We start from the raw sequence: 16787 nt of genomic DNA, 5'->3' as shown, positions 1-16787 counted from the left end.
CACATCCCTAGTTCTGGGGCAGGGTCAGGCTCTGTGGCAGCATCCCTATTTCCTGGAGTAGGTATCAGAGTTGTTATCCAGCTCAATCCCCCATTATCTCTTAATGTTAAATAGGACAAGCCTATCAGTAACACCAGCCACTGTACGATATCATTAGCATTCAGAGGAAATCTGAACCCTTCAAAAACTGATGGGGTAGACCCAAAAATTTGGGTGAGGGGTTGGGAGAAAATTTCCCCTGGTGTTATTCCCTCATAGTAGGTGCCGTTATTAAAGTAATCCCAAAAACATGCATTTAGTGTGTGGTATCCCTGAATCCATGTACCCGCCGTCCAAAGGAAGTTAAAAATCCATGAATTCCTCACCTTATCAACCCATAAAGCAAGTTCGATAACAGTCACAGTAGCCTTAGTTACAGGGCCCATGCTTATGTAAGGGTTTGCAAATGGGAGATATACATGTATGAACACATGCAGCCCAAACCAGATTAAACTGGACCACATGTTGCTAGCACAAAAAAAAAAAAAACAATCTCAGGCAACTGAAGAACTGTTATTCCTTAACCTCGTGCCCCACGTTGGGCGCCAAGATCTGTCCCGGTTTAAAGGGACAGTATTACCAGGAAAAGGAAATTCAGGAACTCTCAGGCACAAAAAAGGTATAGGTTGGGAATAACAGTTCTTTACTGATATATTTATAAGACAAACAAAAACAGCATCAGCTATATGAAAGAAAAAAACAGTGACAGAACAGAACGGAATTCAGTCCCAGTCCCTTTTTCAGTCACCGATGGCTCTCCGATGGAGCAGGGCAGGTGGCGTCTCAGTCGCGGCTGCTGCAGGGGCAGGGGAGGGGGCCACGTGGCCTCACTGGCCCAGGTGGAAGAAAGGGTGAGGAAGGAACTCTGCTCACCGTGGGCGTCCCAGTTCCCAGTTGTTCAGAGGAAGCAGGAAGCTTTAGCAGTCCAAATCCAAGAAGCCTGATCCCAACAGGAGAAAAGGAACCTCTCTCCTCGAGTTCGGCCGGCAAACTGTGAAAGTTCTCCTACCCCCAGTGTCTTCTTACTTGCCGAAAACAAAAGCAGGACTCCACCTTTCCCTAATGGAGCTATCAGGTTGCTTCAGCTAGTCCTTTGTCTCCAGCTCTTAACGGCTAATAGGAGAGCCATCCCAGCTAGCTTAACATAATAATGGGAAAAATTTCTAAACCTCGCCAACCCACAACAAAGAGATACATACTTCAAAGGAAAGGTATGAAAGGGAGAAACTTCTGGAATGAATTGGTGTTGGCAGTGAGTGAAGCAAGTAGAACATCACTGTGACACACCCTGGAAGTTAGTCCCTGTTGAGCTTCCTTGCCTTTGAAGTGCTTCAGAGTTGGGGACCCTGTAGGGAATAAAGAAAGCTTTTACATCCCCTAGTGCATACTTCCCATGAGCCTCAAGTTAAAACAGAATGTTTTGCATACTTCTCAGTGTTCTATTGAAGTGTTTGTTTCATTAAAATTTTATTAGGAACTTTTGGATTGATTGATTCCGACGTTGAATCATTAATTCGTAGCTAATGGCAATGGAGTTCTAATTTCACAAATAATTCACATTTTTATCATTTGTATGGTATGCAGAAACTTTTCTGAATAGTAGTTTCTTTTTTTGGTCCTGTTCAATACCTTTGCCTTGCAGTAGATGGGTTCTGTAGTGCCTGCAACATATAGAAAGAGAATATATCTTTCTCTTAATGCTGAATTAATACTGAAAGATAAGATCAAGAGCAGTAAATGCACTGAGAGACCTGAATTTCCTGAGAGTACTGGGTTCCAGAAGATCAAATATGTATTGCCTAAATATTCCCTGGTTTTCCACTGTAAAACACTTGTGTGAGTGAATACACTACAAATTCTTTTGTAGGTTTTTTTGTTGCATAAAGAAAACTAAAGGGCTTTTTAACAAAGCACATCAAAGGCATATCTAGTGTTAGATCAGTGATTGATTAAAAAAAAAGTTGACTGCTGATAATATTTGTTACAGTTTTATTTTTATTTAGTAAGAAAAATTTCATTACTAAGTTACACACAAAAAGTGTATTATCAAGGCTTAAATGTTAATCCTTTGATAAGAGATGAATGAGGATTTTTTCATTTGATATTGTCCTTGATTCTTGTGCTTTGTGATGTTCTTTTAAGGTTTTGCACTGTAGCCATTTGATTAGTCTGTAATCGGATAAGATCAAATTTGTCCACGTCTTCTGCTTTTTTTTCCCCAGTGCCACAGCTTGTTTCATCTGATGTCACAAAATCATCATAGTTACAGAGGCTGTAGAGGGTGGAGGAGCCTGATAAAACTTTTAAAAATCTCTCTTTAATAGTAATACCAAGTTGAGATTTTTTTCCCCATTTGAATATGCAAATTCCCCAAACCACATTGTTGCAAACTACTTCTCTTTTTTATCCGTTAAAACCAGACGACTGACTATCATTTGTACCAGCAAAAAGAGGTAGTAAAAAACTGCATTTTGTAATTGTTTTTGTAAGGGGCGATATCTAATAAGCAACTAAACAATTTGTTTGGCTTTTCACTACTCAACATAACTATTCTAAGTAATTTAGGTCAAACTAGTTAATTACTTCTGTAAAATGCAGTTGTCTGGTACATGAAATGAACTTGTTGCCTTTTCAGGGGTCATTTATGGTCTTACAGTTGTGATGACACATAAAGTTGTGATTTAGTAGTGTTTGAAATGGGGAAAAAGCTTTATAGAGCTACCAAAAATGGAGTGGAAAAACAAGCATTTTTGTTTTGATTGCTGTTTTCTTCTAAAATATTTGCTGTGTAAATACACATTTGTAATTTTTGGTGTTCCCCTTAATACAAAAATTGGCAAGTGGTGAGAAAGAGACCAAAACAGGAAAGAGAAAGAAGGCCACTTCTCTAATATACAGATTTTTAAAATTTAGAAGTAAAACATCCAAAAAATGTGGTCTGAAATAAAATAAAGGTTGTGTAGTGTCGAATAAATGCTTAAGAATCCCAAGAAATATCATAGGCTTGACTATGAGGAGCTGATAAACCGTGAAGTAAAAATGAGCAATTTTAAAACTTTACAACAGAAGTCAGTAGTGACACTTACATTGCCACAGGTCATCATCCTGTTTTGTTCAAAATAGGATTTGATGTCCACAAGCATCTAGATGTTGCTTTAATTGTTAAAATGAACTTTGGGCCAGACCCTGTATATCATACATTAGTACTTGCTGGTTTCTCCCTGATGGGGAATAACAGGCTTTCAGGGAAATTATGCTGCAACAATACACAGTGAAGTATTAAATGCCAATTCCTATTTACAATTGGTCACAGTGTGAGGCTGGACTCACAAAACAAAAAAATCAGGTGTAGAATAGTGTTTGACTATAATATTTGAAAAAAATTTTTTTCTTCTTTTTTTTTTTTTTTTTTCTTTTAATAATTTGCATGGAAAGTTTTTATGAGGTCTGGCTTTCTAGAGGTCCTAGGTGCTTTTCATTATCACAAAACCATATTATCTACCAAAGTCATGTACTCTAGTTCATACAGATACAGAAATGAATTAATACTTGAAACAGTTCACTTTCAAGTGAGCATTATAAGTCTGTGTTAGAGCTTATTGTGATGGTAATAGTTTCTGAAAATCAGTAAAACTTACTTTAGACCCCAAGTCTTCATGCCATGTTTTAGGCTTTAGTGTATATTTGCTGTTGATTATAGACACCCTAAAAATAGGGTTGTATAAATGGATATGCTGACAGATTCTGAGCTATCATGTTGGTAGCAGGCACTGCTATAATTAGGTACACATCTGAGTAGGCAGTGAAATATGAATGCCATGTTTATACCTTGCAGCACTGGAAGGAATGCGTGTTAATCTGCACAATCCCTTTAAAATGAGATGGGAGCAAAAGTTTGTGGAAAAAAGATGCTGAGGTTTATTTCATATTCAGGCATGACATGAGGGTATTTCAAAAGACAAGAAATTCTTGCGGAATATTAGATAATTCTGATTAGTTCTGGTTATCTTGGGATTTGTAAAAAAACATCAGAATTTGCCTGAAAATATCAGTCACTTTACAATTCAGCAGAAGAAAAGATGTGAAAAGTTTTCTATCTTTTTATTACAAACAAAATATGGTTGAAATAGTTTAAATGTCAGTAAAACTTTTCTTTCCTCTGTCTTTAGGCATTTAAACTCTCCAGTCAAAAAGTTTTTCTCCTACTTATTTTTGCTGTCAAACTCTTTTTTCGTTTGTAATTTTAGAGGTCAGAACCCAGCTGTCGCTGAATTTAACTTGCTTCTTAAAGCAAATTCTTTGGAAACGTACGGTGTTGATCCTCACCCCTGCAAGGTAACAGTTCTTTTTACTAACTTTTAATAAAATGTTCTCTTTACTAACATTTAGTTACAATACAGTAATGCAATTGATTTAGCTCTGGTTTTTATCCAGTCACAAATAGGGAACAGTTTCTAAAAAGCTTCCCTGGAACTATGTATTATGCTTAAGCCTTGAAAGGACACTGACTGCTGAATATTTCTGCATCAGTTAAAAAAAGGGTTTCTCCAGAAGAAGCAGAAGAACATCACAGGAGAATCTAGTAGATTGTAGTGGCATAAGCTCTCATTATAGTCCATAATTTCTTTGCATTTAGTGCGAAGATTTCTTTTAATTACTCCAGGTATGAAATATTTTTTGTTTGCCAAGATTTTCAGGCTTCACCATTATTTTGACAAGATGATGCAATACTCTGATAGTCCATGGCAGATCAGTTTTTCAAACACCATCAAAATATGTAAATCTTAGGAAGAACAGCAAACCTAATGTACATGGAGAACCCACTTCCCATTCCCACTTCCCACTTTGTTATTTTGTGATCCTCTATAAGAAGGTGATCTTAATTACCAGTTCTGATTATCTTGTATGCATGTATTTTTAATTACTTGGTTGTATCTGCATAATCTGCAGTGTTTATTTTTAGAGTGACTTGCATTGTGTTTTAACTGCTGCTTTTGCATTGGCTCATATATTATCTTTTCTGTTGGAACAGCAGTGCTATTTAGTTAGCTGCACTGGTGGTGAGCATCCTTAAGCACTGAGCTCTAACACAAAACTGCATAAGATTTTGGATATACAGTGTCAGGAATGGTGCCTCTGTGTGAAAGGCAGGGTCTGGTTCAGAGCTTAGTGAAGTCAGTGATGTAGTAAACTTTACTTTGAAACTACACTGCAGATTTTCAAAAGGCATCCCAGAAACTGAGGCATAACTGGCTCTGAATTATGTCTTTACCTGTGTGAAAGGTTTTGTAGTGTGGGGGGACAATCAGAGGTTCATCACCCATGTCAGGAAAATTTGTCTCTCTTCTGGAAGTGAACTACAAAGCAAGATTCTTTGCTGGGTCCTCATGACAAGCTCCCCTCAGTGCTGTGGCTGCTACTCCAGAACCATCCCTGTTTCTGTTCCCCTTTACTTTGTTGGTAAAACATAAGGCATAATAAAGTTGTTTATCTTTAGCAAGATGAGGGTAGGGAACTTGGGATGGACAGAAAATCCAGTTAATATAAATTAATCTCAATCATTAATCAAACTTGATAAGCCAGAACTTTTATTGTGGAGTTATATTTTTTAAATTTTCCTTTCTATTTCAAAGGCGAGCACCCATATTTCTTCTGGTTTGTGCTAAAAACTACATGCGTATGAAACAGAAGCTTTTATTATTAAATGCTGTTGGTCAGGAATATTTCCAGCACAACACCTTGCAGAGGAACAATGTATTGCAAAATCTTAAAAAAAATTAGCAGTTGAAGCAGATAGGAATCCCTGGTTTGTAGTTAGTCCTCCTTTTGAGAACGGGACATACACAGAAGTATGTTTTCAATAAATTTGGGAAGTCTACCTAAGGAGTCCCTGTTGTCATCAGCTACAGGTAGATGGAAACAAAGCATGATGTTACTCAAATGCCTAGAAATAAATGGACAAGGGCAGTCCTTTCCTTTAGAAGGCAAAATTTTTTTGAAGAAGAAAAAAAATAAAGGTAATCTAGACTGGAGTAACAATTTATGTTATCAGTAAGAATATCTCATTGGATGAGCGGAAAGTTATGCTTCTTTTTCTCTTTCAAGGACTCATTTGGGACAACTACATTTTTAGGATTCACAGCTGCAGGATTTGTAGTTTTCCAGGGAAATAAAAGAATTCATTTATTAAAATGGTAAGCATATGATGTAAGAATATTTTAATAAATAAGCATGTTTTCTCCTGTGTCTTCTTTCCTACCATCTTCACCTTCATTTATTGTCTTTAAGGAGAACCATGTGAATATTACATCTCCTGCCCCACCATGTTTCTGTTTTAAAGGATTTTGATAACAACAACTACAACAATAATAACAACAACAACAATTTGATCTCCTTCAGGTCCCAGTGGAAATTATTCATAAGGTTCATTAGTCAACATAATTTACAAATGCTAAAACTGAGTAAGTTGATTTTTCAGCTATGCTGTAAATCACCAGTGAGGTTTATTGGCAAAGAGGTCCGGAATGCTCCCAAGAATCCACCTTAATCTTTATCGACTCTTGGAAATATTGCAATCTCCTCATTTTATTACCCTCAAATTGAAAACAATAAATAACTTATTTGGTAAGTGAGGAGGTGGAGATGAGAATGCCTTTGAATTTTTAAATTTTGTTTTTAAGTCTCTTTTTTCAAGAAATGGGCACTTACTCAGTTGTCTTTGGTTTGTCTGGTTTTACTTTTATTTGAAGTCCTGGACTTACTTTGTTAGCCCCAGTCAGCCACATTTAAGGAAGAGGTAAAACTGAGCTCCTGTGGACGATGTTAGGAGCAGCTGCCCACACCCTCAACAGTGTAGTGCAAAGTGACCAGTCGTACTCAGACAATCTCATTTTAGCCCTGCTGCTACATGCCTGCCAACAACAGTCACTCAGGTGTGACTGTTGCATCTCTGAGATCTCAGCCTGTCTTGTGGGATCAAGATGAAAAAAAGGTGAAGCTGGGCTCCTTGCTGCACATCTGTATAAACTTCCCTGAGTGTTGAAAAACCTGAAATCCTCAGAAGTGTAGTCAGTGAAGTCCTGTCTGCACAGCTGAGTTCCCTGTGGAACTCTGAGGGCATGCCTATCAAAAGCCATCCATTTGTGACCCTGGATTTGTGCTGTAACTCCTGCAGGGTTAATTGCAGGTAGCTGTGGTCACAGTGCTTCAGTGGTTTGTGGTTTTGGCGCAAGCAAAATGTAACAGCAATGTCGATGGCACACTGAGGAGAGAGTAGCACTTGCCAAGCATGTGTCCACAATACTGTGGAAAATGAATCTCACAGCATTTAGCTTCTCATGATTTGAGGATAATGTGTCCCCTTGGCAATCTAGGTATATTTATTAAGTGCATTAGTATGCAAACCAGATGAAAATAAAATAGTAATAGAGAAAAAAAACCAATAAACTTTCTCAGTGTTACAGTAAATGCTGGAAGTTCAGTCTGGTGAGTTTTATCTGAACACTATGTACTACTGCTTCCATTTCTGAGGCCTAGAAATAAGTGCTAGTATCCATAACTAATTTTAGCTGAAATTTTCACTACAATAAAACCCCCTAATTTGTATTTGAGATTTTCTTTTCAAATGTAAAAGCTTTCTCATTGATTTTTGGTTTTCTCATGTAAAAGGAAAGCTCTTAAAAAGTTTCAGATATAGCATTGTCCTCGCCTCCAAGATTGCTCCCGTTTCAACTCTGACATCCAAAACCCTTCGGGAGATTTATGAAAAATAACAATTAAAATATCCATTACAATTTAAGCACAGGCATGGCACTGCTTATTTATGGTCCACCGTTGTTCCATGTGTAGATTCAGCACTCAACCTTGATTATATTACATTTTGACAAGGGTTTTGCAACTCAAAAAACCCCTCTATAACAAGTGCTGTCAAACATTTTTCTTCTTGTTGTGTTCTGTAATAAGTAGTCAGTTACTAAGATGTGTGATATGAAGGCTCAGATGAATAAGAATAGAGAAATGAACATTATCTTTCCCTCAATTTAATTACAGTAGACATTGTAAGATTTTAAGACATAAGAAGAATTACAAACTATGCCATAAATAGAATATAAACTTCTGTCTGCCTTTAATTTCCTCTTCACTTTCCAGCAGACAAAGTTAATTATTTGAAGGCACATAAGGACATAAAAGAAGTACTTTGGGTTTATGTTCTCTAAAAGAATTAAACTGTTAAATAATTTAATCCTAATTCTTGTAAGGCCCATTGAGGCCTTTTGTCATTTGATAGCCTGCTTGACTTTGTTAATCAGGGAAACTTACATCTAGTCACTTTTCTTACTTGTAAATCTATCCTTTTTCCCCCTATACTTAAATATTTTTTCTCTTTCTAGGTGTGATGTCTATAAACTGAAATTTGAAGGGAAGACATTTTATGTGTTTGGAGCTCAGAAAGAGGTTAGGCTTAATATTTCTACAGAACTTCTGCATTTGGTTAAGATTGTATAAGATATATTTATTTAACTATACTAACTTCTAAATAATCAAGAATTGTTTTTAGTATTGTAAATGAAATATAGAATATGAATGAATATGAGTAATTTTTGAAAAAACGTCTAATTTGCAAAGGATTGACACATTTCTCACTTAATATTAATCTGTGTGGATTGTTTATGATTTTGGATGCTTTTGGAGTAAAGTTTTAATTTATTTTAAAGTGCTAAAACTGTATTTGCCAACTCTAAAGTATAGAAGATGCCTGTATATGATTGCAAATTCAAGTAAGCTTTGATACCTGGATCAATGTGAGGTATTTTTTGGATGATTACAATCCCATCCTCAAATCTTGGCAAGCTGGAAAGGTTAGAGTCTGTCTCATGTAATTAGGGGTCCTATCACTGTGCTCTTGTCATTGAAATCATAGAGAGTTTTGTCTACAGCATGTTATAATAGTTCTTTCCCTGGATCAGAGTGATATAGTCTAAGGTTATGAATGGAGGTGAGGAAAGAAAATGAAGGAAAGAAATAATGCCAGAGGTATCAGGACTTCTCATGGTTGCAAGGAGATTTTGATGGTGGGACATCAAACAGTAGGGGGGTGGTAAGTAGTGCAGCAACTGTGTGATCTAGAATATTGAACACAGAATTTCCCTTTGATTTTGACCAGTTATACAGTTGTTTTAAAAGCCACTTGTACATATGCTCTTCCATGCCCCCTCCAAGCATCACCTTTTTTCTCTGAAAAAATTGCCTGGAATGTTTAAATATCAGCTATGTATGGACATATCAGCTATGTATCAGCTATGTATGGGTGAACCTCAGATATACACTACACAGGAAAACTTGGTTTCAGCGTATCTGGTTAAAGGTGATGCCATTAGGTACAGCTATTTCAGTCATGAGAATTAGCATTTTAACTGCTTTCATTTGGTTTCTTTCCCTTGCACTTAGAAGAAGGCTGTGCTGTCATTCCATACCTCTACACCAGCAGCCTGCAAGCATCTTTGGAGTGTGTGGGTGGAGAACCAGGCTTTTTACAAGTATGTGCACCTGAAGTCATTATCTATACTAAAAGTTAAAAAAAAAAAGTGCATGTTTGTGGAAATTGTTCATTGTGAAATGTTCCATTTAACTAGCACAAGGCAAAATGCAAACAGAAAATACGCAAGTTATTGGGGAATATTATTTCGTTTCAAGACAGTATTAGAAATTGTTTAAAATTGAAATGAGACAGGAGGATTTTGGCTCCAGCACAATGCTTTTGCTGCTCTGTAGTGAGATATTGGATGGACAGAGCTCTGCATTTGTTTGGGAACATGGCTGTTAATGTTAGCTCTGATGTGGAATATCTTGAGAATGGAGGAAAAAATCTGTAATGCTTGATTCTCTGATCTTGTTATACATAAAAAGCCTGTAAAGTGACAAAAAGGGTACTATCTTCCTCCCTATTCCCTAGAAAGAGAACCTAATAAGAATTCCTCATGAAAAACTCCTCTGCATTCTTTCTGCCCTCCATTGATGTTGTTAGATCCATTTATTGAGGCATGTAGATTTTATTCTTGCTACTTAGCATTTCCTTACAGCCTCTCGAATATTTTATAAATATTACTGTTTCTGTTTTGGCACATAGCCACACCAGGAGGCTGCTGTAAGGATAAATAAAAATGAAGTATGAAAAAAGTGTCTTCTAACCTGGATGTTAATGACCTGCTTTAGTTTGGAAGAGTGTCTCTTTAGTTTCAACAGTGATACAATAATATATAATCTATCCAACTCATATATTCAATTGGATAGTAAAAAAAAAACAAACCCCAGGAAGTAGGAGCCGGCATGATGCATTTGTTAATTCCCTATGTCAACATCTACTGTGCTTGAGACTAAATCAAGCCTAAATATAATCTATAAAAAAAGACTTATTTGAGGATTATCCAGAAGCATTTTCTGTTGGAAGCAGGCTTAAGTAGGAAAATGCTGCATGGTGTTTGAGTAGTTTTATTTTATGTTACAAGAAATAAATAGGGAATATGCAATGATTTCCACCTAACGAAGAAAAATTAATTTCTTTGAGTAGAAATTAGCTCAATGTAAAAATGTCTCAGAGAGACTCACAGGAATATCTCTTTGCTCTTGTTAAATGACTGAAATATTAACTATTTGAGTTTTGACCACAAATACATAATTTAGGGGATTTGATCTCGGCTAGATGCCAGATGCTTATGCACCTGCTCTTTCACTCCCTCTGCTCCACAGATCAAGAGGAAAAAGTAACTTGCAGCTTAGTATGAAGACAGAAAGATTTCTTACCAGTTATTGTCACAGGCAAAACAGACTTGACTTGCAGAAATTTAACTTAATTTCCTTTTGACCTTTTCACCCTATTTCAAATTGCCATCAGAGACTAAACTAAAACCACCCTTCCCATTTCATTCCAGAATCAACTTTACTCCTTCATTTCTGGCTCCTATACATCCTCCTTGCCCTGAGTGGCTCAGGGGATGGAGAACAGGGATTGCAGCTCTCTCTGCTGCTCCTTCCTTCCTCTACTCCAGTCTCCTTCATGAACTGCCAAGCATGGGTCCTTCCCATGTGCTTGCAGTCCTTCAGGATATACCTGCTGCATCTTGTGCTCCTCTCCATGGGCCACAGTGCCTGCCTGGAGCCAGCTCAGGGGTGTGAGGTCTCCATGGGCTGCAGCTTCCTTCAGGGCATGTTGACCTGCTGCAGGGTCTTACACGGCCTGCAGTGAGGATATCTGCTCTGTGTTTGGCTGCAGCAGGACAGCCTCCTTCCCCACAGTTTTCTCCATTTGCTCCAGAATAGAATCTGCTCCAACACCTGGATTACCTCATCCCCCTTGTTCTTCTCCAACCTTGCTGTGTTCAATGCTGTTTCCCTCATCTCTTTTATACTTTCCAAATTACCTTATGAAGTGGAATTGTTCCTTAACAATGATTACTTAAAGTAAAAAACAAAAACCTGTTTTAGTTTTAGTGGGTCTTTCAAGAGGACTCCTTTAATGGAATAAAGATTGGAAATGTCACTCAATGAATAGGAACATGAACAACAGATTGAAAAATTGTGATGTTTAATATGAAGGATGCACAAGAATACAAACAATCCTTCAAATATGAAATTGAAGCCAAAAACTATCTATAAATAAAGCCTTCAGATCATAGTTTTGAAACAGGAAATGCTTCTCACATTTCAGAGAAATAAAGTTGTACAATGGGGGCTGTTTCTTAGCAGCATTAGAAAAATCCAATTTGTTCGTTTTGTATAATATCAAAAAGATGTTCTAATAAGATTAAAGGGGACATAGTGAGATTGTGTAAATAATTCCTGGCAATGACACTTTGCCTTAATTTAATTTGGTCCTCTCCTCTTCCTAGAAGAGTTTGAGAGTTGGAATTTAAGGTATGGTCATGATCACATGACATATTTTGGAAAACAGAGCTTTAGTCTTTTCTTGATCCAGGTTCAGGTTCAGTTGCAGTTATTCAAGTAGATATTAACCATGGAAAGTTGTTTAGTAGGGTCTGGCAATGGAGACTCAAGACAAAATCAATTTGCCATTTTTCAAGAGAACATCAAGGAAATGGCATGTGTGAGAGGCTTTTCCATGGTCATTGTTATTAAAGACTGTGATAAGAGGTTGCTGTGTGCTTGGTGATTACAGAAGCAGAAGGTTATGATGTAGGCCCCTAAGAAGTTGACTGAATAGAGATATTGGAATTGCACCTACTTTGGGAGACAAGTTGTTGTCTTTATTATTTCTTTGTTTCTCAGTGGAAAAGCAAAATTAGCCGTATTTTCCCATAAACAAGGTGGTGTTGGTGTTATGACACGTCTCAGAGGCTTTTGGTATACCATGGTCTTTCCTTCATCCTGAGAATGAAAATTCATAGAGATGCAGCATATGTCTGCATTTAATATTCTTGTTTTCATGACAATCACTTGTTCCATGTTCAGTCATTCTATGCTGTCTGAATGATTTTATGTGTGTTTCATAATCTAGTTTGTATAAAGACCTTAAAAAGTTGAAAAGCTGAATTTTTAATATTACTTTATGGCATAAAAATATCAAAGCTTGTAGTTTGCCTTGTTCATTTTTGATTATCATGTCCTTGAAAAAGGTGACAGCTTCTGTTATTTTTCTTCAAGGTATGCAAAGTCCAGTCAGATCAAGACAATGTCCAGCAGCAAGATATTTTTTAAAGGCAGTAGATTTCGATATAGGTGAGTGTTTGCTGTTTCTTATTCAAGGTAAATAATTTCAGGAAGTAGGAAAATGTCAGTAATTACTCAGGACAAATTCAGGGCTTTTCCTGATAGAGGATCTGTTCATATCTACCTGATGCAAGATTTGAAAGTCTCTCTGTTGTCTCTTCTAATGTCACTTAAAAAATAAGCAGGAGTTTTCACACAGATACTTCTGTCAAGAGTAGTTCCACCAGCAGATAGCTCCTCTTTCAGTGCAGCTTCTGTGAAAATAAGGATGTGCGTCCAGTGCAGGGATTTTATGCCCTCTGGGCAGCTCTGAATCAAGTGTGATACAAAGAGGCAGTCCAGTTCCACTTGTGGTATTGTACTACAAAAAGAGTGCTTTTCCTTTGGTAGCTTTGTGAGCAAGTAGTCAGCACAGTTTTATTCTGGGACATTTTGCATGCACTTTATTGCATTTTTTCCCCTTTCCTTTAATTTCTTTTTGTAATATTACTTAATTGTTCACATTTATGTAGCTCTTGCATGTATCTTAGTATTTACTTGAGTATTCATTCCATTTTATAATGCAGTGGAAAAGTAGCCAAAGAGGTTGTGGAGGCAAGCTCTAAAATCCAGAGGGAACCTCCTGAAGTTCACAGGTATGTCTTGACATTCAGTATCAAACTTTGAGGACTAGGGAGGATTATTGTTCTCTACAGCAGTGTTCTCCTTCCTTTACTATCAGGTGCAATGGGTGTCATTCTGAGCTTCCAGAATTACACATGCAAGCCTTAGGAAATATATGTCTGACAATTTGACTAATGTCTCCTGTAAAAGAGAACTTAACCTATGCTGCTTTGAAGATGAGTTTAACTAATGAGTCAGATTGAAAACATTTTTTTTTTTTTGTGTTATGGCATAAACTGCTATTATATGATCCTAACAGAAAAGTACAGTAATTTCACGACCATAAGGCGCACCGGACTATAAGGCGCACTTTTTTTTTTGCAGCGAGGCTCCGCCCCCAGCTCCCCCGTGTGCTTGCTGGCCGAGGCCCTGCCTCCATCCGGCTGCCGTGGCACCATGGCCCCGCCTCCACCTGGCAGCCCCGACCCCGCCTCCAACCAGGAGCCCCGGCCTCGCAGCCCCGCAGGCACCCAGCGGCCGCAGCCCCGCGGGCACCCGGAAGGCCCAGCCCCACCTCCAGCCAGCAGCCCCGGTCCCGCGAACAACCAGCGGCCCCGGCCCCGCGGGCACCCGGAAGCCCCGGCCTTGCCTCCACCCAGCAGCCCGTGTCCCGCGGCCCCGCGGGCACCTGGAAGTCCCGGTCCCGCGGACACCCAGCAGCCCCGGTCGGGCAGGCACCCAGGAGCCCCGGTCCCGTGGCCCCGCAGGCACCCAGCAGCCCCGGTCCCATGGCCCCGCAGGCACCTGGAAGCCCCGGTTCTGCAGGCACCCAGCAGCCCCTGTCCCGTGGCCCCGCAGGCACCCAGCAGCCCCGGTGTGCGGCCCCGTGGGAACCCAGCAGCCCCGGTCGGGCAGGCACCCAGCAGCCCCGGCCCCGCGGCCCTGCTGGCACCCAGCAGCCTTGGTCCCGTGGCCCCGCAGGCACCAGGAAGCCCTGGTTCTGCAGGCACCCAGCAGCCCCTGTCCCATGGCCCCCAGGCACCCAGCAGCCCCGGTGTGCGGCCCCGTGGGAACCCAGCAGCCCCGGTCCCCCAGGCACCCAGCACCCGGCCCTGCAGGCACCTGGAAGCCCCTGTCCCGCGGGCACCCAGCAGCCCCGGTGCCACCGGCACCTGGAAGCCGTGGCCCCGCGGGCACCCAGCAGCCCCGGTCGGGCAGGCACCCAGCAGCCCCAGTCCTGCAGGCACCCAGCAGCCCCGGTCCCGTGGCCCCGCAGGCACCCAGAAGCCCCGGTCCCGAAGGCACCCAGCAGCACCAGCCTCACCTCCACCCAGCGGCCCTGGTCCCGCGGCCCCGCCTCCAGTCAACAGCCCCGGCCCCGCAGGCAGCCGGCAGTCCGGGCCTCATGGGCACCCGGCAGTCCCGGCCCTTCGGCCCCGCCTCCTCCCGGCAGCTGCAGCCCCATGTCCCCACCTCCACCCAGCAGCCGCGGCCCTGCCGGCTCGCCCCGCGGCTCGCAGCTCTCACTTCCAGGTTTGCAAATTTCCGAACTTAGTCCATCAGATAAGGCGCACCAGACTATAAGGCGCACTTCTGGGTTCGGGGGAAAATTTTAGTCAAAAGGGTGCGCCTTATAGTCGTGAAATTACTGTAAATTCTAATTTCATTCCTAGATTTTGTTTGATTTTGAAATTTCTTGGTTTTTATGTTTATGGGTATATTTCAAAGTATACTTCATAGCTTTTCCATAATGCAGTCCAGTTAAAGAGCATGAAGTTCATTCAGTAAATAGGAAGAAGTACTGGAGAATCGTTTTTCAGAGGAAAATTTGGCTTGTAAGAAATAAGCTGCTGGAGATTGCTGGAAAACTAATGCTTTCAGGTCCTTATCAGTCATTGTAGTGATAGTAAAAGTTCCTAAGAACCTGATTAAAACACTTCCGAAAAGAAGGAGGTCATGAGGGAAAACTACTGGAAACCTTTTTTAAAACCAGGTTACTTAACAGTCTGAACATTCTACAGCGATATTCCGGTTTTTGTTGAGATTTCATGTTTGGGGGGAATACGCTTTGTTTATTTTTAATTCAATACTGCTGTTCTGTCTATATTTGAGATAAAAGTGTGTTGTCTTTACTAAAAGATGGGAAATTATTTGCAGGAGATATTTATAATATGTTGTCCAGCCCTACTATGTAATTGCGATTTAGGCCATGCTGACACACTTTCAAACATATTTTTCCAGATTACACTTTAAAATGGGTAACTGAAAGTCTAGAATGTGTTAATTGAAAACATAGAATGCAGAATATAGATGCCTCATTGAGGTAGCATAAAATACTTGGTCACACAAATGTATGTTAAATGAGAATAGTTACTCACTTTAGGAAATAGTTTATTGCCTACTTTCCAAGAGGTTTCTTTTTTGTATTTTGCTTTTCTTTTATTTCTTTATTTAGAAGTATTTTAAATATATAGTTGAAAACTCAGTGTAGATAAAGAAACAGATCAGAGAGCAAATAAGTTTATAAAGCAACATCATATGGATTTAACACCAATAAATACAATGCATATCTATTATCTAATATCTATCATATTAACCTTCTAACAAAGCTTGCATATTATGGAAACTCCAAGTTTAGTTTCTTAGAAAGACTAAGGAATATAATGATTTCAGGTGCTTTTACAGCTCAGGTTGTGCAATGGGAGACAAGACGTAGCTGATTCTTCTAAAAGCACAAGCAGGCAAAAATTATAGAAAATTTCCAGCTCAAAAAAAGAGGCATGTTTTAAAAAAATTTCCTCTGTCAAAGATGGAAATGATGACTTCTCAGAAGCAAAACATTCAGAAAAAAATATTTGATTCAAGGTAAATATATATCTATATGTCTATATAAAGCTTTTCCTCCCTGTGCCCTCACCCTCAAAGTAAATTCAGTCGTACCATGGTTGCATTAAGAAAGAAACATGCAGTTGAGAGATGGGTGCTGCTCAGTATCTTTGTGTTTGGATATTACACTTAAGGCAATGTGTATTGAAAATCTGTTGGAGTGTGTGGTCATGCAGGATTAATGCAGTGGCAAGTTCTTCTGACAAATACAAAATGAATAATTTAATGTTTTGCTTCTGGGGCATGCCTGAAGGAGGCATCTTTGTAGATAAGTATGGAGCAGAAGCCCATGGATGCTCCCAGGCACAACTCATATTTTGAGAGCTGCTTGAGAACTTTTTACAACAAGCACAAAGGTTCAGGGATTGCATAAAAAGCCTATGGATTTACCTTTGGGTTGGAATTACTGTAATTATAATAATCTAAGTGAAAACTGTCTGCAGATAGTGAAAATTTAAACTAAATATTTATCAGAGAGGGTTCAGAGAATGCAAATTAAGATATAAATATCTCTGGACATGTGTTATGGCACAGGG

At 39.4% G+C, this 16787-nt stretch overlaps 1 protein-coding gene across 1 annotated transcript in view; it reads left to right on the top strand.

Moving 5' to 3' along the window:
- LOC117011107 (FERM domain-containing protein 3-like) overlaps nucleotides 1–16787 on the top strand; it is a 36880-nt gene that overhangs the window by 5817 nt on the left and 14276 nt on the right. Inside the window, 6 exon segments of the mRNA XM_033086386.1 lie at nucleotides 4209–4374; nucleotides 6145–6233; nucleotides 8430–8493; nucleotides 9487–9575; nucleotides 12697–12771; nucleotides 13329–13397. Of these exon segments, the coding sequence (XP_032942277.1) occupies nucleotides 4209–4374; nucleotides 6145–6233; nucleotides 8430–8493; nucleotides 9487–9575; nucleotides 12697–12771; nucleotides 13329–13397 (552 nt within the window).

This window comes from Catharus ustulatus, chromosome Z (genome assembly GCF_009819885.2).
Source record: "Catharus ustulatus isolate bCatUst1 chromosome Z, bCatUst1.pri.v2, whole genome shotgun sequence".
NCBI lineage: Eukaryota > Metazoa > Chordata > Aves > Passeriformes > Turdidae > Catharus > Catharus ustulatus.
Note: the sequence above shows the minus strand (reverse complement) of the source record. Positions and strands in the feature narration are given on the sequence as shown.